The following is a 22,888-nucleotide window of genomic DNA, read 5'->3' on the forward strand; positions in this document are numbered from 1 at the left end:
TTGTTTCTTTGTTTGGTCATAACAAAATTTCGATATTACGAAAGAAAACTGCCGGTCCCCAGGACTTCTTATACCAGGAGTCCATTGTATTAAAAAAGAAAAAATCATAAGGTCCCAAATAAATGCATTAGACTGGATGAAAATAATTACAGGCAAGATAACTAAAAAATAAACCTTGAACTGCAAAACTCTGTAATTATCAAAATGATAGCTAACACAAGTAATCAAACAGAGCTGGTAGGTTGTGATTCATCCTCATCTAGCAACACTGCCTGTTGCAGACATCAGCAGTCATGGCCCTCAATTCTTGTAAACTTTGTGCACTATTTGAAGCAAGCTTGTACTGCCGCGCCCACTTGTTGCCCAACCGTTAAGACTCTACAAAGACATGTGGAATGTTGAATTCCTCCAACTCATTTACCTTGAATTTTCCTCCTGCCATTATTACCTTCTCAATTTCACATTTTCTGTGGACATGTCTTAGATTTTTGCCCTTCTTTTGCAGTACATATGTATTCATCTATGTTGTACTTCAGAAATCTTACAGGAATCAGGAAGAGTGAAGGAAAGGGGGCAAGAAATGAAATGACAAGACTAACTTGTACAGCTGAGCTGAGAGACTTCCAGCAGTCCGCCGATGACCCCTCCCTTGGCCTCCAGACTGGACTGCCTCAGGCCGGTACTGATCTTAAAGATCTGGTGGCCCGTGCTGTCGATGGTCAGGTGGCTCTGGCAACGCAGGTCCTTGGTTGACCACCTGAGTGAAATAAGTGACCAGCAACAGACAGAGAAATGGGGAGGGGAGGAAGTGAGAGTATTGTCTAGAGGATCACTGTCAGACATAGGGTTCTGTGAAATTCTACTTGTCTGGATGGGCGCGGAACACCGAAGCTAAATGTATGGAACTGATGGGGAAGACAAATATTGAAACTTGTGATGATTCACAGAAATCTGCACAATTGTCTTCATTAATGACTGCATTTGTTTTCAATTTACTGTAGGTGGCTAAAAGGGGCATTAAACCAAATCTCATGAGGGAAACACACCATATTCCACTTTCTCAATTACACTTGTGTGGGAAACAGGGAATTATGACTAATGCTTTCAGCATCCAGACGAAATAAAGTCAAATTGAGAAATAATTCCACTTGTTTTTGCTACACGCCTAGTAAATTCAAGCAGAGCTCTGCACAACCTAATTTGTCTCCAAGCTCCATACCAGCTACCCTTTTTAACCACATAAGCTTTGCATAGCCTATCTGACATCAAACTTTACCCACCAAGTTTGATACAACACAAGTTTCACACATTCTAATTTGACATCTAACATTCCACACGCTACTTTGACACCACACAGGCATTACACAACATGGCCTTCACACGTCTCAGTTTTACGTGTACTACTTGGGCTTTACACTCACCTTGTCTCGCACTACTTTGGTAAAACCTGTACCCTTCTGGAAAATGTAGCAGAAAGTAAGAAAAAAAAACTGTCTTCATAGTGTCTATATCACATTCTGATACATCTACAGTGTATAACATTCTCTGGCTGCCTTGCACACAGATCCAAGTTAAACACTTTGCCCAATGTGTGTAAAACATTCTATTGCTACGATACTTTGTAATGGTAGATCCAAGAAAGACCCTTCAACACACATGTGCACCACATTCTATGCTACCTGGTATGCACAGATCTGAGTAAAATACTTTGCCACATATTTGCATGGCATTCTATGGCTACCATGCACGCACATGACCCGGCAAACACCTGACCCCAACTACTACTCACAGCGTGCTGCCCATCACGTTGCTCATGTTCATGTGGGTGTCCACCTCGGAGAAGTTGACGGCGATGAGGAGGATGGTCTTCCATGAGGGGCCGGTGGTCAGCGAGCCCGAGCTGCTGCTGGGGTCCGAGGCGGCCTGGGAGTGGCTGTGCTCCGAGCCGGAGGGCTCTGACGACTGGCTGGTCGTCTCCTCCTTGGATAATCTTTTCTCTGGTGGACAAGATATGACCCAAACAATCCATTGTAGTTTGATGTAAATGCATGACTTCATCTTGAAGTTTGAAGAGCAATGGCTGCACAATATTGATTGATCATTAAATGGAGTATGAGGTCATTTCAGCATCGGAAGTGGTAATGACATTGATATTGTTTGATCTGTTGATGCACAACTTAATCTATATCAGATATCTGGTGCTTTGTTATTTTATGCATGACTTCATATATTTTGACAAAATGATGCAGGATTCAGAAGTCAGTGACAAAGTCATTAAAAACTAAGTTTGAAAGAACATTTATGTCAACCTATAACACTTCTTATACTGTAAGGGTGTGAGGCAGTAAATAAATGGTATATACATGTGCATGTAGTTCCCAATTCCAGGTTTGTATCAATCATTTTTAAATGAACAAATACCTTGTTCTCAGCTACTCCTTTTTGAAAACCTATGGCTCTTTTTAATGGGTATTTTCTCGTGCTTTGTAACACAGGAGGGGATGACATCAAAGAAGCAAGAAGCTTATTAAAAGTATAGCCTCCTATTTTCTCTTACTCAAGTTTTAGGATTTTATACTTCTAGGAGTTAGTATTAGTGTTGTTGTTGTTGTTGTTGGTTTTTTTTTTTTTTGGGGGGGGGGGACAAGAATGGATAAAGGAGACGCAGCAACCTACCAGTGACCATCCTCCTGAGATCTGGACTGCTTCGAGGGGGGCTTCCCCCTGCCATGGGTGACCCCGGCTGGGACAGGGTAGGGGAAGAAGGGCTGGGCAGCTGGGAGTAGATGCTGAAGAGGCTGGGCGAGGGCGGGTTGAACGGGAAGCGCTCCCGCCCTGTGGGGGTGGCGGGGGTGCCGTTGCTGCTGCTTGATGGGCCGGACGGGGAGTTGGAGGTGGCGGCCGACCCACTGGTAGGGGTGCGCTTGCGTTGGTAGCGGCGGGGCGGGAGATCCGTGAAACTGTCCTCGGAATCAGTGGATGAGTCACTGGATGGAACTGACGTGACAGAAAGAAACACACACAGGTCATTTACACATCTTTCTTTCTTTTCTCTCACTCTCATACATTTGTTGAGTATCATCTGCCATTTTGTATTACCTTGCCCTATATTTTTCTTTGAAATGAAAAGACTGAGAATCAATGCATTTGGTCATTGTGCTTTTTATCTGCCACGATTCCACTCTGAATATGCCTAGAGCTGACAGGCATATGCAAGTATACACACCATTGTAAGGTTTACCATGAAGCAAAAGATAAAATTGCTTCGTCATCAGGATGACTCCTCTCCCCGAGCAAAATGAATAAAAAATTATATCACAACATCAGTCAGAATGCTCTACAAGAAACATCATGTTAACATCATGAACATGTGATTTGTGTGTGTATGTGATGTATAACAAGAAGAATTACTACTTTTGCTGTCATACCCTTTCCCTTAAAAAAACAAAAAAACAAAACAAAACAAAAACTACACAGCTAATTGTGTCAAGGCCTGGGTCATCCGAGTTTGGTCACCTTTTAGGGTCAACTTACTGGTTGAGGTAGCCTCATCCTCCGGACTGGACATGTCTTCCATCTGCTCCTCTTCGCCAAAGAAAAGTCTCTGGACGATGGCCTTGCGATACCACGCCTTGGGGAAGGCCAGCACCTCGGTCAGTCGCCGCATGTCGTAACGGAAAACGGCCGATCCAACGTCACACATGACTGAACGAGGAGAGACAATGAAGGAAAGAAAGAAAAACAAGAAAATCATAGGCAACCTTTTTCACACTTAATAGAGGCATGTTTAGAGTAATCCAATTACATCATTCATTCATTTGTTCATTCATTCATTCATCATTGTGACTGGTCTACGCCAGACATAGAAATTTTGTTTCCATTGACATTACATTGTACTAAAATAATCATGACAATACAAACACATCTTGAATCACAATTACATATCTCGATGAAAGGTACAATGAACACAAACAGCACCCTACAAATCTATTCAACGGCAAACAGTCAAACATATCATGTTTACATATTCAAAAAAAATCAATATGCAAACACGAGGCTTATAGATGTATATATAAATATGATATATTTATTCTTGACACAATTATTTCAGATGAAGCCTACTGTATATACATACCCACACCTGTTCCCACCTTCCCCCTTTTCATGTCAAGTCCTCTCCATTGTGTAAGCATTTATACCGTGGACTCCAATTATAATGAAGTCCTCGGAACCAGCAGTTTTCATTCGTTATACCAAAATTTTGTTATAACTGAACAAATAAACAATACAAAACATAGGGTGGACAATGTTGCAGCCTGAATTTTTACTTTGTTGTAACCGGAATTTTGTTATAACCATGTTCGTTATAATGGGAGTGCACTGTACTGTGCATTAGATGGTGATGTCCACAAATACTCACTAGAAAACTTGTTGAGCGTAGCGGGGGCCTTCTGCCCCGTCGCTGTGCTTGACAGGGAGCTGCTGTCTGTCCTTAGTGACGACACATCACCGGGTCTCCGCCCTTCCTCCCCGCCGATGAGAGTCTGGTCCGGGCCAGACGACGGCCGCAGCTTCTGTCGCTTTCGCGAGACGTTGACCCGCACGAAGGTGACCTTCAGCGAGAGGGCGTCCTTGCGGGGATTGCCCGACGACAGCATGGTGGGGTCGTCTTGGTTAAGAGCTAAGGTGGAGAAATATTCAAAGGTGATAACAGCAATAGATATCCCTGATGCTTTGATTCCAGAACAAATCATTGCAATACAAGCTCTTCTGTAATACTGCCTATGAGCTATAGATTAACACACCTATTTAACATAGGTGTCTCAAAATCTGTTATATCAGGAAGAAATATTTAGAAGAAACAATTTAGAAGAGAGAACTAGAATATCTTAGACAATCAATGATGAGCTACTCTTAACATAGTTTGTCTACCAGGTAGTCTTTGTTTCCAATCTTCGTTCTTCTTTCTTTCCATTCCTCTTCTATGCATTATTACATTTAATATTACACTATTATCATCATAAGTATATGACTTGTGTAATGGGCCTCCACTTAATTTAAAAACAGTATTCTTGCATATAGCTTAAATAAACCTTACTCTTCTATTGTATAGGTCATATGCAATTAAAACAAATAACAACAAGAATTCCTCTTTAACTTGATATGTACATAAAACTTTAATCAAACAAGGCATTGTTCGCTAGGCAATGCACTGCCTTGGGTAAGCAAGCTTGGATAGGTTTGGGATAAAGTTTGTTTAGAGCTTCCTGATTAGTATGCTTGCTCAAAACACCATGCTTTCAGCTGCAATGTGAGTTATATTGCTTATCACAAGCTACTTCTGAGCAGTAAGAGAGTCATAGTGAAGAGATCTCTTTGAAGAGCAGCAGGTCATGAACTAAATGTAGAAGAATTACAATCATATTGTTTCAGCTTTGTATGGTATTTTTAACATTTTGACACAGCCGGCTTTTCTTTACAAATGTATTGCCACAAAGTTCACCACGAAATATCAAGATTGAAATCTTTAGGGGAACTCCCAATCGGATTTGACATCTCATGCAATGTACACTATGATATCCGTTTTCAACAAAATCTTTGGCTCCCATACCATACTGAGTTGTTTGGGAATGAAGTCATATGTGGGCAATGGATGCAGAAATAATAAGTTAAAATGTTTGAAGTTAAATTCCATTCCATTTTTTATTTCATTTTGTCAAACAGACTTAAATCAGATGTCAAGAACCATGATAGAAACTTTATCAAAATCAAACATAGAATAAAAAAAGTTAGGAATTTATAAAGTATAGTTGTTTTCACCAAAGACAAACAAATTGGAATATGATGTCAAATACATTATATATATATATATATACATATATATATATAATACACCCATTCATAAATATGTATATATTATTCCAATATCAGGTTCTAGCATAAGTAACTTCAATTCACATATTCTACACCAGACAGACAACTTGCAAAGTAGTCTTCAAAGCTTCCACAATTTCTGCTGTATAGTCAGACATGCCTTTAAAACATGCAAAATAACACCAACATACAATGTATGACAGGACAAAAACAGAATATACAATGCAAAAAGCCAATACACTTGTGCATCACACACCATGCACATGAATAGAACAGAAAGGTGTGACAGGAAAGAGGGTGGAGTTACATGTAATGTACGCATGGAATACGATAACAAAGTGTATGCACAGAATGGCAACAGGGCGAATACATGGCTTGATGTGCCAATCAGACTTACCTTAATCAATCAATTAATTACTTTGCCAGTCAATCAATGTTTGTCCAAACGAAAACGGTTTAGCATGTCTTTTCATTTACTTTCACTGCAGAGCAAATCTTTTGATTTACTAGTGCTTTCTTCTCAAAGCATATGTATATATTTATTTCTTTTTCACAGCAAATCATTTTATTTACTTTCTTTTTAAAGCAAACAGCTTCAGTTAACTTACTTATTTCAGCACAAAACTCGCTTTGGATTAGAGTTGTTCACGCCAGTGTATGTGCTGTGCAAGTACCATGTTTGCCGTGTGATGCACAACTTGCCAGCATGATACCTTAGGGCTTAATAGGACATGCAAGCATGCATGCAGTGAGGCGGGGAGATGACGTAGTGCGGGACGAATGGCTGAGAGAAGAGACACACAAGACTTACAGACATTGGGATCAACACCAGGGCTCTGCCCGTCACTAGCAACTGCACCCTCGTCACACGCCTTACCAGATGCTGCTGGGCCCTTCTTGCCAATGCCACCACTGGTGGTGGTGCCCATGCCGCCGCCGATGAGCTCCTCCACCACCTTGCCGCTGTCCCGCCGGAACTGACCGCCGTACGGGTGGAAGATGACCAGCGAAAAGTTGGAGAGAACAGCTGACAGGCTCATGTCCGCCTTGTTGGCCTCTTCCCGCCCCTCCTCCCCAGAGGTGTGCCGGTTTCGGGACCGATTGAAAGATAGCCTGGCAGCTATAATAAGATTAGAGGAACGCCCATGAATCAGTTTATGGAGAGAAAAGAACTGCATTTCAACTACATCATCTTGTAAAACATCATAAAGAACTTATTTCTTCTTGGGGTCATCTTTACAAGAAGGTATTCCATATTACACTTAATGCGAAGCATGGCTGATCTACTGCCTTATGATCAGAACCCGAAGCTTAGAAATATTTGATAAACTCCTATGCAATGCAAGAAAGAACATCATTGTGGAAACCAAGATTCAACAAAAAAAAGCAGTGGCGAATACTTATTCAATGCAAGCAAAGATGATCCGGCTGAGAACACCAAAGTGAAACCAAAACCCAACAGACAAACAACTCACCACTGCTGTCATCCCTGGAGTCCTGAAGGTCGAGGCCGCTCTGGCTGGCTGCATCGGCCAGCTGCTTGCGGCCACCCTTGGATGAGAAGGCGAACTCCACACAGGGCAGCTGGAGAAGGCACTCCACCTTGGAGGCAGGCAGACAGCTAAGGTGGACCAGGGAGGGGTCCATGCAGACGTAGACCACCACATCCACCGGGAACGTGGTATAGTCCAGGGAGGAAGAGGACACCAGGGAGTTTGCCGACGCCTCCAGATTGGTGGTGTTGTTGATGTCAAGGTTCTCTGTTGTCATTGTTGTGTGTTTTTAAGGGGGAAGTGGGAGAGGGAGAATGGGTATGGCGGGGGAAGGGGGGTAAGGATGAAAAAGGATTGGTGTTAGGCTGAATTGGATGCAGTATCAAAAACCATCCTCCTCAACTCGTTGCCGTGACAACATGGTGGGTCATGGGCAACGCCCGTAGGGATTTCAGAATCTCAAAGGGATCACGTTCACATGCAAGACCTTCCATCGAATGCATTAACGCTTGTGTCTTTTGAGTGCCAATGGCACAGAAAAAGCTATCATGTTGTACACACTCAATAAGGTTCCTGAGAGAGGAAGGCTTAAATTGCATCTAAAATTATATTTACATGATGTCTGAAGTACATGTACATTTTAACACCGTAAGAGAAAAAAGAATTATATTTCCTTAACAAAAACATCTTAAATATATCAGCAAAGTACTTTCAAACTCTTGTTGGGCATACATAATGACTTACATTTGTAACATCTAAAACAAGAGTATTAGTTTTCATTATACCCACTTGCTGAACAAGTTGTAAGCAATGGTGCAGTGCTGAGAGAGATAAAGGAAGCTTGAAAACCTTAATCTACTACGTTACCTGATGAGGGACTGGCCAGCATCATGCCAATGTTGGCTGGTATCGTCTCTAGGGCTTGCTCCAGGAAATCCAACAAACTGGTGGTAACCACAATTTCCTGAACATGGAAATCAGAGATTGGAAAGCACCTTATAAAATATGTAACACTTAGGTTAGCGGTAATATATTACTAAAATTTCTCCAAACAGAGATCATTATCATTGACGCAATATTTGGAGCTTACTACGTGCTGTGATCTTGAAAAGAATTTCTGGAAATTATCTGCTTTCATTTCTTTTCTGTCAAAAGATCTTGTACACATCTTATAACATTGTAATGGCATATGAAATCAAACACACAGCATACACACTGTACTAGCGAAATAGAGGAAAGGGTTAAAAAACAAATCTGAAGATAACAAAAATACATGTACACTAACGTGCCTTCCATTTTATTGAAAGTCTCACTTTTTCTTCCAATTTTTCTTCTTTCAAAAAAACCTTGTATACCTACTTCTTGCAACAATGAAATGACACATAAATTCACAAATCACAATCACCTCACCATTCCACTTAAAAAGATAGAATATGAGCTTTATTCAGGAGAACCACCCTCACTAACCTCTGCGGGAGTAAGAAGCCTCGCCCAGCAAAAAAGCGTACCCCTCCTGGTAGTGCCGCCTTTCTTCTCCGTCCCTCCTCCCGTCCCGCCCTGTCCCGTGACTTCCCCGGTGGAGGACAGATTCTGTTGTCGTGGCGACGACTGGGCCGACACATTGGAAGGTGGATCGCTGGCAGGGTCAAGTTTTCCATTTGATTCCGACTGGTATTGTACCTGGACATCCAAGGAACCAGCAAAAATGTGGGCATTAACAATGCATCGACAACAATATCACTAAATCACACAAAATGACAAATTATGGTAAACATGCATTCAGAGAAACAGTCTGGGTACCTTGACATCAACAGCTGGAAGATTGAAGAGGGCAAAACCCTGCGGAGAGGTCAGGACCGGGGGCAGTGTTCCGCCCTTCAGCTTCAGGCCTGTTGTGGAGCTGGAGGATGCAGACGAGAGCTGGGCGCGAACCCCCGGCTTGCGTGAGGGCGACGACTCGGTGGAATTCCACGGCCTGTGCACATCTGGCTTAGCGCTGAAATAGAGAGTGTCAACACATAAATTACATCAATTTTACCCAAGACTACAATAGTATCACATTGAATATCAAAATATCCCTCATACAACAACAACAACAAAAAAAAGACTCCTTAGATGGCATGAAGTTTTCCTGCAACATTCAGAGTGTTACAAGTAGTTTTTTGTTTTTGGTAATACATAACAATGATACCATCTGCAGGTACTTCCTGAAAAAAAAAAAAAAAATCAGCCTCGCATAAACACCTGGAAATAAATGATCTTGGTTAACACTACTCACAAACTGTTTTCTTTGGCCATGAAATGTTCACTACCTGAAATACTCCTCTCAGCGATAAAAAGAACGTCTACCACTGCTTCATTTCAACATCATCAAGAGGTGGTCTGGAGAAGTTGGTTACTTGAATCATACAGAGCACATGATACAAAAAGCTGTTGCCAGCTTCCTAATAGACCTTTAGAATTATTGCAAAGATCACCTAGCTGTGGCATACAACCCGGGATACTCACCCGGGCAGGAGGTGGTCATTCTGGCCACTGGACGGCCCCGGCTGATGGCAGTGGAGGGTCAGCTTGCCGCTGTCGATGAAGATGCTGACCTCTAGGTGGAGCTGCAGTTCGGGTTCAGGGGGAATGGACCTGGCGGGGGAAGCGGTGGTGCCCGCCTGGTCCTTGGCAGCGCTGGTGCGGCTCAAGACCGCCGAGGATCCAGCACCATCCTTCCTAGCAAACCGGGTGTACATACTGCAGGTGGACAGGCAAGAGGGAGAACGATTAACATATGAACAAAGCTGGAGTCTGGACGGTCAAGATGCAAATTCAACATAAATTTCACCAATAAAATTCCTCTCTTTCTTTTGCATCAGTTGAGAATTAGAAAGGTAAGAAGGGCACTTGGCAAATTTCATGATAGCCAAGAATCGCAAAATTAAAATGCACATAAAATTTCTTCTCTACATTATATACATTGAATGCCAGTAGTAATTTGTGAAAATTCACACTGCGAAAAAGGTTGTTGGCTCCAATTTTCAAAAATTTTATGCCACAAATATTTCTGGTTTTGCAGTCTCTTTTCCTTACCAGTAATCTAAAAAGCTAGATAGGTAAATGAAGCTATAAATCTGCATTTTTTTTTTGTTACTGAGTAGATCGGTACACTCGGCAAATTAGTCGAGGTCAAGACTATCAATGACATCAGTTTGCATTGGAGACTACCAGGCATCACGTCTGAAATCCTACCTCCCATCAACATCATCTCCATCGTAGGCGTGGCCACCGTTCTTCTCCTCTTCCTCTTCCTCTTCTTCCTCATCCTCAGTGTCGCTGCCGTCCAGCTGTCGTGTCATGGGGGTTGAGTGGAGGGTGAGTCTCCTGCGGATGACCTTCAGCGACTGCCTCATCTCCTCCTTCATACGGGTGGGGTCCCCGATGGTGGCGTTGAGGTCGAGCGGAGTCTCACCCCCCAGCCCCATCCCGCCGAGTCGGGACATGCCGCCGGCGCCCAACGGGCGCATGTCGGTGGCCCAGCCCATCGGAGAGGGCTCGGGCGTGGTCGGCGACGGGGTGTGGAGGGGGAGCGCGAAGGAGACGCGCGACGGCGGGTCGGGGTAGAGGGAGGAGCGACTGCCGGGCGCCTTTGGAGTCTTGAGGGAGGCTGTGTCGCTGAAGACTCCTTGCTGGTACTCGCCACGTATGGCCTCGTGCCTGTCGTAAGGTGTCATCGGGAATCTGGGAAAACATAGAACAGTATTTCATGCCTCAATGCATACCAACGCAATACTTAGAGGAACTTGTCATAAGCAAATAGTTGCCTCATACACGGTTGTCACGATCTCTGTGCAAATGAATTTTGTTATCACTCAATGCTCAAAATACTTTGACACAAAAAATCAAACACACAAGAAGGAATGAAGGAATAGCTATCAGTTTACCTTATTTAACCTGCTCCTCTGACACATCAAGATACTGATTTGTAAAACAGTGACAAATTTCCTAAGAGCCAATTATTGGAAGGAATCACTGCTTTGTGCTGCTTTCTGATTGGCCATGAGACTTGTCAATGCAGTCTATCCACATTACTGAATCGCAGCCTTAAATCTACAAACGGTTTAAAAACGGAGCATATTTCGCACTCACGTGGACTGCCTGATGTATGAAGAATGTCTTTCCTTCTGCGTACGACCTGTGGTGGCACCATGTTCCTTGCTAGTCTTCTTTCGGGTCTTGTCTCGTCCTGATGCCTTGATTGACAATATCACAGAAGAAACCACACCAAGTCTATGAAAGTAATCGACTCACTGAACACGGAAGTAGTACCTCTTTACAACATTCAATAAACTTCACTCTGAATGATGCTTTTTACAAAGGATTGGAAATGAATTCCCTAGAAGCCAATGTTCAAACATGGGTATTCTGATTTCCAATGTCTTCTTTGCATTGCTACTCTCTGACTCTCACTGAAACAAAACAGAGCTACGATGTATGGGTATAAGAAGAAGAACATGAAAATTGAATAATTAATCAATGACCTCAGAGACAGACCTCTTGATGAAGAGAATGATGCCATTGTGGACAATATTACAAGCTCTGTGAAACAGGTAATCATAATTATCAATTTTCATCCTTATGTCATGTCGAAGATGCAAAGCATTTAAAGGAATAGTTTACTTTTTTCCCTAATGTGGGGTCTGTTTCATAGACAGTTGTGACTGATCTTAAGCTCCACCTATTGAGCGTAACTAGATGGATCCAGCGTAAGTCCAATAATAAGCGTAAGTCCTGTTTCATAAAGACACTTACGCTAAATTTCAATAAAAAATCAAGCACAACTTTCAGTAAATTGAACATTACTTGCGATGCGTAATTTGCGATTGATTGCAACTTGTGCTCAATCTTTAAGAAACAGGCCTCAGGTCCTGGTAAACGTACCTTAACGGTCTGGCCCTTTAGCTTCTTCCTGATGTCTCTCCGGAAGTCCTTGAAGATGGCCGTCTCCATCCGCCGCAGCTTCTCTGCCTCCTCGGCGATGGTGCCACTCTTGGCACCCAGGGACCTGTACACCACAGAGCACGGGAAAGCATTATATCTACTGATAACTCCATCTGTGTCTGAGACTTTGGACAGTATGCACAACGCTATAAGGCATTCTGAGCCAATCCGCACTCCACGCACACAAAGGGTTGATGATGATTGTGGGGACAATGATAATGAAAACAGCAACAACAGTTATGCTACAACTGTAATAGGTCATGATACATCTGACTCTTGTATAACTCCTCACTCTTACTTTTTGATTTACTTCACTATGGATTAGACACTATGCCATACAAAACTGTCTACAAACAACACAGGACTTTGCAAAAATTACAGAAGGGCTTTGAAAATGCTATTTCTTTGAGGTTGGTCTTGAACTCTTGGTTTTACTGTTTCATTTCTAAGTTGAAGGGGGAGACGGAATAGAAAAAAAAGTGTGTGAATCTAAATGGGGCTGTTGGATTACACAAGTTACACCAAATCTCCTTTCAAAAAGCACTCTTCCTCCAACAAGTGCAGGACACATTGATTTCAGTTAACTTTGCTGCAGTTGATTGACAGCCATTCACATCCTGTAAATATTCATATAGTTGGTAAGGTAACTGTTACTTCAGTAACATTTAGTAAATGCACTACAATAGGGCCCTGCTCTTTATCTGCTGAAAAGAGTGTCTATCATGTGAAGGACAATAGGCACTTGCAGGTTCAAAATGCTGCATGTATGAATTTTCATTATTTCATTATTATCTGCAGTCAAATATATCAGGCTACACCCTCACATTGCATTGTGGACACCCAGCTGGATGGGTTTTTCCCATATTCACATTAAAGATGGGGGGGGGGGGACAGACATTCGCTTTCTTTCCCCGAATAGCACCAATTCATATTTGAGAGCGACACTCCTGGCTGTGTATTACCCCACAAACACAAGAACATCCACACGTAAACTGACAGCATAATAAATGACAGAAGATTTCAATTCCTAATCAAAACTTTTTGTGCTGTTACACGGAACAGATGAAACAAATTGCTAACTGTAAGCACCGCCCAATGTTTCTGCCACTAATCACATGCAATTTGAGAGTTAACATTCAACAAACAAGGTCACGCAATGATAGAACTTGTCTAGATATGTAGCAAACCAGACGTCGACCTAGTGGACGTCTCTCTGATCAGTATAAAGCCCATTTACAATTTCCTGGCAGACAGTTGAAGAATTCAATTCTTCACCACATCTGCAAAGACTGACCTGAGGTCGCTGACCACCTTGGCCTGTTCGTTGATCTCCTGCATGATGGCCTTAGACTTCCTCTTCTCGTCGTGGCGATTGACCTTCAGAGTTGTCGGTCTCTTCAATGGGGTCACTTCCTGTGTGAGGGCAAGAGGGCAGTTGCAAGCCTGCATTAACAACCTTCTGGTTTCAAATGTTCACTTGATGCTTCATCGTATAACATCCTGGCAAAATTTTGAAGGATGCTGGATCTCGTAAAGGCACAAAGAAAACATTACCATGCCTCATGACAAACCTTTCAAGATTTACTTATGACCAAAGGAGGTAAAGAATGTTACTTGTGAAAGGTAAAGGGCAAAAGCACTTTACACATTCTATAGAGTAATGTATTCCATAACTTGATACTAACATTTACATCAAAATATGGACTGCCTGAACAAATTAACCTGTTCATGCAATTGGCTTGTTCTCTAAGCTATTCAAATTAATGGGTTTTTAATCATTCATTTATCAATTTCTTTTTCTTTTCCCTCGAGGACCTAGTTAATAGCCTTAAAATTAAGTCTACATGCATGAGAGGTCAGCAAAGCCTTCAGAAGAGCTTTGCAGCTTCCAGGAACAACCTTTGTTTAAATCACAGCTTAAGATATTAAAGTTTGATTATTGGCCAGTCTAAATGTCACAATTAACCACACCCAGTGATACACCTATAGATTTCTATCACTATTAACCTGTTGAAGTCCCGAGTATACTCGGGCAGGTGTCGATGGTAAACATGATATGAAGCAAAACCAGCTTGTCGCCAATAGGTTAACAGCCCAAAATCTGATGTCAAATCAAATCAGCCAACCTTACCTGATCTGACAGGGCATCCGCTGAGCTGACCTCCTGCTGTTCATTGACCGAGGTCAGGTCGGCAATGTCGTCGTCTGCCCCCGTGAGGGCGGTCAGTGTGTTTGCCAGTGCCGTCAGCTGGTTGCCGATGGAGGGGTCAAACTGGACATCAATACCTTCCATGCGCCACTTGAAGTTCAGCCTCCACTGGCCCACAGTCACATGACGTAGATCTGATGAAGGTCAAAGGTCAAAGTGATGCAACAAATTTTTGTCAAAGAATACAAAAATAGCACATTCTTTCGTTTGTCATCTCCACGTCATTTCTCAGTTGTGTATTTATGGGACAACAGAACCCCAAATATTCCGTGGTGGTTAATTTTCATAAGAAAACTGATATGTGCAAAATGAACAACACACAATGTGACTACCCCCGTAACACACATGCAAATATAAATTGCCTCAAAGGCCAGAAATCAGCAACTTTGCCTCCTGAAAAGGGGTAGTACATACTTCTGTATCAACTGCTGTGGCTCCTGATTGCAAATTCACAAAATATCATTTTTGGGAAATAGACGGCACATGCAGTATGTCATTACTCTGAAAACACATTAAAAAGGCAAAAGTTTTTTAAACGTTTTAGTTTTAAGAGGAAATGGGAACATTCATCATTACGTGTGAATAAGTGTGATATCATTTGCACAAGGTTAATGAAATCAGTGGAATGATGCTGACTGCTTAAATGATAAACCAACAAGTAAGTATTCATTCCAAAGCGATGTGAAGATTTTGCCAGATACACACTTTCAGAATAAGGTGATCGATTTCATCTTGATAGAGTGCTAGAAACAAATCGAAGTTCAAAGCTACAATGTGTACCACAAAATTTAACAATCAATCCAAAATAATATTTACTGATCTAGACAGGCTAAGATTAAACTTTTACCTTGATTGCTTTTCGCACTGGAACACACCTCATAGGTCCCTTGTGGAATGACACCTACAACAGAAATTTGTAACGAAAATGAACATTCATTATTACAAATTAATAGGCAAATATAATGTCATGCTTTCCTATGTATATGATATGATAAAAACTTTTGGTACAGTATTCCCTTGAACAAATCAATGCAAGAATATAGGGCTATCCCTGTTGAGGCAATACATTGTCAGGGATAGTCTCACAGTGGCATTTACAGAAATTTTTGATAAAGGGCAAATCTTTTGATCATTAGTTAACTAGCAATGATAGTAACATTATCTAAAGCCAAATGTGTGAGCTCACTGGATGTTGAATATCTATTCCTGCAGTTGTCAGTCTCGCAAGTTTCAATGTTTTGTCAATATGCTACTGAGAAATGGGGGTCTGAAAATTTACAAGTCAAAACATATACAAAGGCAAGAAAAGAGGAAAAAATGGGAAAACAGAAGAAAAGGAAAAGAAAAGATTAATTGAATAAACAACAGGGGATGCCAGTAAGAAAGAAAAAGAGGGCCAGAAATACATCTACATGAAACTCCTTTGTACATGAAAACGCCTGACCTTTGAAACTGCCAGAGCCCGAATTCAGACTTTTGCCTGAAAACTGGCATCCCTGCAACAACAACAAAAGAATATGGAAGAAGAACTAATTTCCTTGAAGTTACAATTGACACTAATCCTGCATGAAATACAGTCTGGATGTAGTATGTTGACATGAAGAAGAAAAAAAATAAGAAGGAGGAGGAAATATGAAAGAAAATGAAGTAAAGATGGAATATGTAGAGGAGGAAGACATAGAGAGATGTCCTACAGGAGTTCATGATGTTCTCATAGGAGGACGGACGCCAGTCATCCATGGCCATCTGGAAGTCCTCAGTGAGGCGGAGGCAGATGGTGTGGAAGGAGCCGCGGGTGACCAGGGAGCTGCTGTAGCAGGCACTGATGAGGGAACTCTCCAGGGTAAGGACCAGGGCGGAGTGACACTCCACGTCGGCCCGCGCCATGCTCACCCCCTGGTTCTGCTGCCATTGCAATGACACGAATATGCATATATAGATATGTCACTTGAATCTTACTAAGTGGTGGGATATGAACATCAAAAATATTCAGAGAAGTCTTCTAAAAACCTTCTGTGTTTTCATAATATCATGTTTGCACAGCATGATTTTGTTTTTTAACTATTAAGGAGTGGAGCCTTTTCATTCGTTTTATTTCCCCTCCACACAATGTTTGGTACCACTGCCTGAATACACAGTTTACATTTTTAATGGGTGCAGCCTTGTTTTATTTCTTTTTCTCAACATCATGCTTGATAGTACCGCATGATTTATTTTAACGCTTCTTTTTCCCCCCTCAATATCATGCTAATTAGAACTGCATGATTCTTTTAACATGTTTTATTACTAATATCATGCTTAGTAGAACTGCATGATTTGTTTTAACATTCCTTTCTTTCTTTGCAATATCATGATTGGTAGTACTGCATAAAACATTATTTTCTATCTCTCAACATCATCTGTGGTAGCATGTCACAATTTCACATGATTTCCTTTTTTTTTTTAATTCTATAATGGAAGGATGGAGAATCAATACATAAATTATCATGTGTGACTGTCACCAAAAGAAAAAAAACTCACCTGCATTGAAGGAAGAATAGGGATGCAGATCCCCATCTCTGTCACAGTCAGCTGCAGGAACAGGGTGGAGTCGGGGCCCTCCTGAGTCCCGATCAGGGGCAGGGCCGGGACCTCCATGGTCCCCGTGACCACGCCCAGCTGCTGGGTGTCGTCCTGGGCCATTGCCTGCCACTGCTCCACCCACTGGTCATAGGAGGACTTGTAGCTCAACCACAGCAGGACAGCTGCACACACATGTAACAAAACATATTGCTTGTATTCTTGCAGGGAAACTATTTTACAATTTTCATACATATGCAATATAACACTCAATCTCAATAAAAAAGAGCACTATTTTAAATGCATTATTCAATCTTTCTTATATGGTCACATTCATATTTCTTGTGGCTCAACAACCGTAGGACAGTGGCACACAAGTTCAAAAACAATCAAACATTACCGCTTGTATTATTGGAGAGCGTTTAATTCACATCTTTATACTGATTCATCTTGGAAGCCAAACTCAACAGACCAGTTTACCAGTGTGTTCATGAATAACACTTACTAACATAGTCATATGAGTGGATATTTCTTGTAGTTCTAACATAATACGTCAGCTGCACACCATTTTGAGTGATAATTTCTAGCTTATACCCATGAAGGTACACTAACTCATACCAGTGATGTTATTCAACTTAACAGTCAACCCCAAAGATCAGTATACTGGTGCTTCTTATTTATGTCTTATTATGATTTATAGCTATCAATTACATGCTTTCATATTTTGCAGGCACAATTAGAGCATAATACTACTGGCTAAGCCTCAAATTTCCAAAAAGGCTGGCTTTTAATGTCACATTTACTGTAACAAATATAGAATAAACATTAACGTAACAAATGCAGAATGAACATTTAAACTTCAAGGATTCTGGGGATTACTGGATATGAAGCACATCATAGATTTATCTACCTCTGTCTGCTGCACTGGACTGCACAAATAGCATGGGTCTGTTTAGAGTGATGAGGAGGGTATCTTTTCCTTCTTTCACATCCCCTGAAGTGTCCTGTTTGGAAAGAACAAAATGTAAACAAAACATATAAAGTTAATGTGTATTTTTTTTGTAACATATTTATCAAAGAGAATGTTTGCATAAATTCCTTGTTTGTTTAAAAAATCACTATAATCATAGGACAATTTTCCTTGAATGGTTCTCTATTTCTCTCTTGCCTTAGCTATTGTTAACATGATTGCATTCTAGTATAATATTCACAGGCAAATTACATGGGCCCTTGACAGGTGTGCCTTGTTTGATGTGTACATATATGTATGCGTGTGCATGCGGGATGATGTGCACGTGTGGGTGCGCATAGTCACGCATGCTTGTTAACACAGTTCATAGAGCGTATGTTCTGAATCACTTACTGTTTATATGACAATCAACATTCCAAAGCTGACCCATGCACGCTCCCTACTTTCCTGCATCCTAATAGCTATAAATCAAGCATCACAAAGTTTCCATAGACATAGATTAATAGCAGGTACGTGACACTGGACTCAGAGTATGTCAGCATTTCTAAAATTTGATGTTGCTACCATACACATCAGCCGGATAAATTTGATAAAATCAGATTCATGTAATGCAACCAATTCACATTGTGAAATACAGTTGGATTATTGTGCATCAGAACAAAAATACATAACGACAGCAGTGACAATCTTCCTCAATGCTCTTAACTACTGAGTTCAGATATCTATTACTGAGTGACAGAAGTTCTTCGATAGTATGCCTCACTAACAACAATTCATGAATTGCGTATCCGGGCAATTACCCCCAGAGGGCAATTACCCCCCAGCTAAATACTGGTTAGTGGTAAGGTTAGAGTAAAGATTAGAGTTAGGGTTAGGTTTAGGGTTAGGAGTTCGGGTTAGGATTAGGATTAGGTTCAGGATTAGGATTAGGATTAGGATTAGGGCCAGGGGAAGGATCCAGGATAATTGCCTAGGGGGTAATTGACCCCATGAATTGTGTTATTGATGAAAAGTACTGTACACCCCATACATTTAGCAAGTCTCATTTTTTTTTTTTTCAAATCGGGACTTCCACACATTTTCATGAGTGGTCAAATTCACGATTATGGAGTACAGCAATGAACAGAGAAAAGCACATGCGAATGTCGTACTAAGCCAGGATCATAATCGTGAATTGTGAAATTCAGCATCTGACTCACAAAATTCACAAAATTTAAAAACCTTCAAAATATACGATTTATACAGTATAACATGTCATCTACATTGAAATCCTCCCTGTGAAGAAAGTACTGCATGATTAGATGTTGCAGCTCAAAGAGGGAAATGCTTACCTTGACCGTGTTTCTGAGTCCTATCTTGGTCTTGAAGTAGGCCAATTCATGGAACTCAGGGTCGGCTTCAATGAAGACTGGGTTCTTGACCAGGGTGCCGAGGCTGAGGTTGAACTCGATGAGGGCCTTGGCAAACATCCGCATCCCGCCGCCTGGGACGACTGCAGGGCATAGCAATAAAGAGGTCAAAGGTTTCTCTCTCTGGACATTTTGTCATGGCTGGCACACAAGCAAGCATTACTTGGAAACACCGACTTACAAGTTGTGAGTAAAGTCCCTATGAAAATGTGCTTACAGCTGAAAAGTGCTGCAAGACATTATTGATTAACATGACAGCTAAAACAGACTCAACATGTTAGAAGAAAACTCTCATATGCTTGTGTGAGTGGATTTTTAAAAACTTTACCCAACAGCATGTCATTCCAATATTTTGGAAACTTGATGGTAATCTACAGCTAGCTAGATGCTATTCATACAGAAAACTTGGGGCTTGAATATCAATGAACTGTGAAGACAACATAAATGACATGGCATAGCTCTGAAAAAGGACTTCTATTACAACTCTCCTGGAGTAGTCACTTGAAACAAATGAGAAGGGGCAAGAGAAAAGCATTCTGGGTCTCTCCACCAGTCTTGCCATGCAGACTTGCACGGAGATGTCCCACATGACAAGTGTCTCTTAAAATGCACCTCAACATGTACTTTCAAGACCTCAACAATGGATCACAAACAATGTTACATGTTCAGGGGGTGTTTCACAGAGAATTGAAGTCTATATCTTAAAAATTAAGATCAAAATGGTATGCCATTGGTTTAACTGTTCAGTTTTACTTAATGTTTACAGAATCCACTTCAAACTGTTATCACAACTTACAGAAAATTCCTCTGTTCTGTACTTCACCTTGAATATCAATAACAGCTAGTAAGTCTCAACAATTTTTGTTTTCATTTGGAAGTTAGAATATCAATGAAGACTAACACAGCATACAATGATTCCAAGTTGATCTTAACTTTTAAGATTGACTTAAAGTCTTTGAGAAACAAAACTCTCCTGGATAACATGCTCACCCTCCTCCTCTCCATCCACCCCTTCCTCAGTCTGTGGCTGAGGTCTGTTGGAGAACTCCAGTTCCACCACCCCAGTCTCAAACCTCACTGCACTGGCTGTGGGACTGGTAGCTGTCACTTGGATGCCCTGTTCCAAAACACAAAGTTCAAGATAATGGATGATATCATGACACTATCTACTGAGTACGGTTTTCTACACTGTTAAAACTTTTCATTGCCATTGCCATTTCATGACCTTGCCATTGTTATAACCAGCATCCCATCACTGCAAGCTGCACAATTTTTAAAATTGTCAAAAATACAGACATAAGATATAATGAGACGAAGTGGAGAACACAACATGTGAAAGGAACACAACAGATATGGAAACATGTATTAGACGTCATAAAAAGTTACATTTGACGTCTAACACTATTTCAATGGTGGATCCAGAGGGGGGCACATCGCGGGCATGCACCCCCTCTTTATTTCTTGTAAAAACAAAAGAAATAAATAGAAAAATATGGGGGGGGGGGGGCGTGTGCGCCCCACTTTAATTTTGTAAAGGGGCCTCCCCTTTATGGAACTCCTGGATCCGCCCCTGCTATTTCGTACACTTTTCTTACCTCAAGCCTGACTTGCATGCTGTAGGTGATTCGGTCAGGTGTGGGCGTTGAGGGCGCTAACTTGGTCTTGGAGGACTCGGACACGGGCCAGTGTGTCTGCTGGATCCCCCTCACCATGTTATTCAGCTCCTGCCACAAAGAAAAAACTAGATACTGTACGAGCTGAAATTTTCGCGAATTTCGCGAATCGCCTTTGAACCGCGAAAATAACAACACGCGAAAATAACAACGCGCAAATAACTAAGTGCAGTTAGACTCTCGCAACCGCGAAATTAACAACACGTGAAAATGTCCTCCAAGTAGCAATTCGCGAAAATATCTGTACGCGAAAATTTCAGCTCGTACAGTATATCGCTACGGCGACTGATATGCCTCCGCCATAATGCATGATTCTCCTAATAGGTCTATAGTACAATGTCTTCACAATGTGTGATGACAGTTTCACACAATTGGCAAAATACTAAAATGAAAGGTTTGCCACAAATGTGCTGAATGTTCACTTTCCTAGAACTATATAGGTTCAATTGGATGAATGATTAAAAATGTCAGAGTGCAGGTATTTGGGGAACTGATGATTTTTACTTGACTTTTGACCCTTTTATAAGTTTATGCATGGAGTAATTTTCAAGGTATTGAGAAAAAGTATAATTTCAGTATCAAATGGGAAAATAGCATTATCTAAACCTGGCCTTTGACCTTTGACCTCACAGTTCCAAAGAGAATCACTGTTAGGTTGAACATGCATGAATATGTAAGTTTCATGATGATACCTTGAGTTACTTTTGAGATATGGAGGAAAAAGTGCAATTCAACACTTTCACTTGACCTTTGACCTTTTGACCTTTGACCTTTTGGCAAGAAACTTCCCACAGAATATATATCGGGTAATACATGCATACATCAAGTTAAAAAAAAAAAAACCTTCAGGCATTGCATTAATATAAGGAAAGTAGTGATATTTTGAGGAGTTGACCTTGACCTTTGACCCCTGACCTTTGAACCATGACCCCCAACTTCCCTAGATAATCAGTGCCCATTGGAACAAGCATATATACTAAGTTCCATGAAGATACCTTGAACCATTTGCGAGATATGGAGAAAAACATGAATTTTCAACCTTTTTTTTCACAAAATAACTTGTGACCTTTGACCTTCGACTCCGTGACCCTAAAATCCAAACAAAGTATTATCCCCCCAGGATATACCCTCATACCAAGTTTGATGTAAAACCACCACACGGTTCTTGAGATATCGACAAAAACAAAATGGGACGGACGGACGGACGGACGGACGGACGACCCGAAAACATTAATGCCTCTGGCCACTTCGTTGGCGGAGACATAAAAAAAATTGGTCACGAAGCAAGGCCAGCGTCGCACACACAAGTAGACCCTGTTAAATTTACTTTTTCATGTATAAAGACGGAACAAGCGAGGGCACCATCACCAAAAACAATAGGCGTCTTCGTTTTACCATAACACACCTTCATGCCAAATTTGAAGATGATCTAAGAAGAACTGCAGCCAGTAGAGTGCTCACAAGAAAATCTCTGCGGCGGACGCGGCGCAACGAGGCCAAATCCATAGTATCCTCCGAACTCTGTTCGGGGGATACAATGAGTGGATGACCTATATGTCAACACTCAGCATACTTTCACACCCCATGATAGCATACTATGCAAATGATATGCAAATGAGTCCATTATGCCCATTGCATATGGATATGAAAGATTGAAAATACTGAAAAATGTGAAATACATACACTTTGTATGACTACGTTCCTCTTTAACTGGA

The 22,888-nt window shown here is 41.3% G+C and overlaps 1 protein-coding gene across 1 annotated transcript in view; it reads right to left on the minus strand.

Annotated features, from left to right (window-relative positions):
• The window catches only part of LOC140235451 (bridge-like lipid transfer protein family member 1), a 98,939-nt gene that overhangs the window by 21,066 nt on the left and 54,985 nt on the right, over positions 1-22,888 (minus strand). The window contains exons 33-55 of the mRNA XM_072315478.1: positions 21,096-21,224; positions 20,491-20,617; positions 19,423-19,583; positions 18,032-18,125; positions 17,083-17,306; positions 16,257-16,464; positions 15,404-15,463; positions 14,485-14,696; positions 13,648-13,766; positions 12,294-12,417; positions 11,502-11,605; positions 10,605-11,093; positions 9,876-10,109; positions 9,168-9,363; positions 8,835-9,047; positions 8,235-8,331; positions 7,350-7,634; positions 6,785-6,994; positions 4,421-4,669; positions 3,535-3,705; positions 2,677-2,997; positions 1,790-1,997; positions 600-757 (exon numbers count right to left, since the gene is read on the minus strand). Coding sequence (XP_072171579.1) covers positions 600-757; positions 1,790-1,997; positions 2,677-2,997; positions 3,535-3,705; positions 4,421-4,669; positions 6,785-6,994; positions 7,350-7,634; positions 8,235-8,331; positions 8,835-9,047; positions 9,168-9,363; positions 9,876-10,109; positions 10,605-11,093; positions 11,502-11,605; positions 12,294-12,417; positions 13,648-13,766; positions 14,485-14,696; positions 15,404-15,463; positions 16,257-16,464; positions 17,083-17,306; positions 18,032-18,125; positions 19,423-19,583; positions 20,491-20,617; positions 21,096-21,224 — 4,393 coding nt within the window. The remainder of the gene's footprint in view (positions 1-599; positions 758-1,789; positions 1,998-2,676; positions 2,998-3,534; positions 3,706-4,420; positions 4,670-6,784; positions 6,995-7,349; positions 7,635-8,234; positions 8,332-8,834; positions 9,048-9,167; positions 9,364-9,875; positions 10,110-10,604; positions 11,094-11,501; positions 11,606-12,293; positions 12,418-13,647; positions 13,767-14,484; positions 14,697-15,403; positions 15,464-16,256; positions 16,465-17,082; positions 17,307-18,031; positions 18,126-19,422; positions 19,584-20,490; positions 20,618-21,095; positions 21,225-22,888) is intronic.

This window comes from Diadema setosum, chromosome 11 (genome assembly GCF_964275005.1).
Source record: "Diadema setosum chromosome 11, eeDiaSeto1, whole genome shotgun sequence".
In the NCBI taxonomy this organism is placed as follows: Eukaryota; Metazoa; Echinodermata; class Echinoidea; order Diadematoida; family Diadematidae; genus Diadema; species Diadema setosum.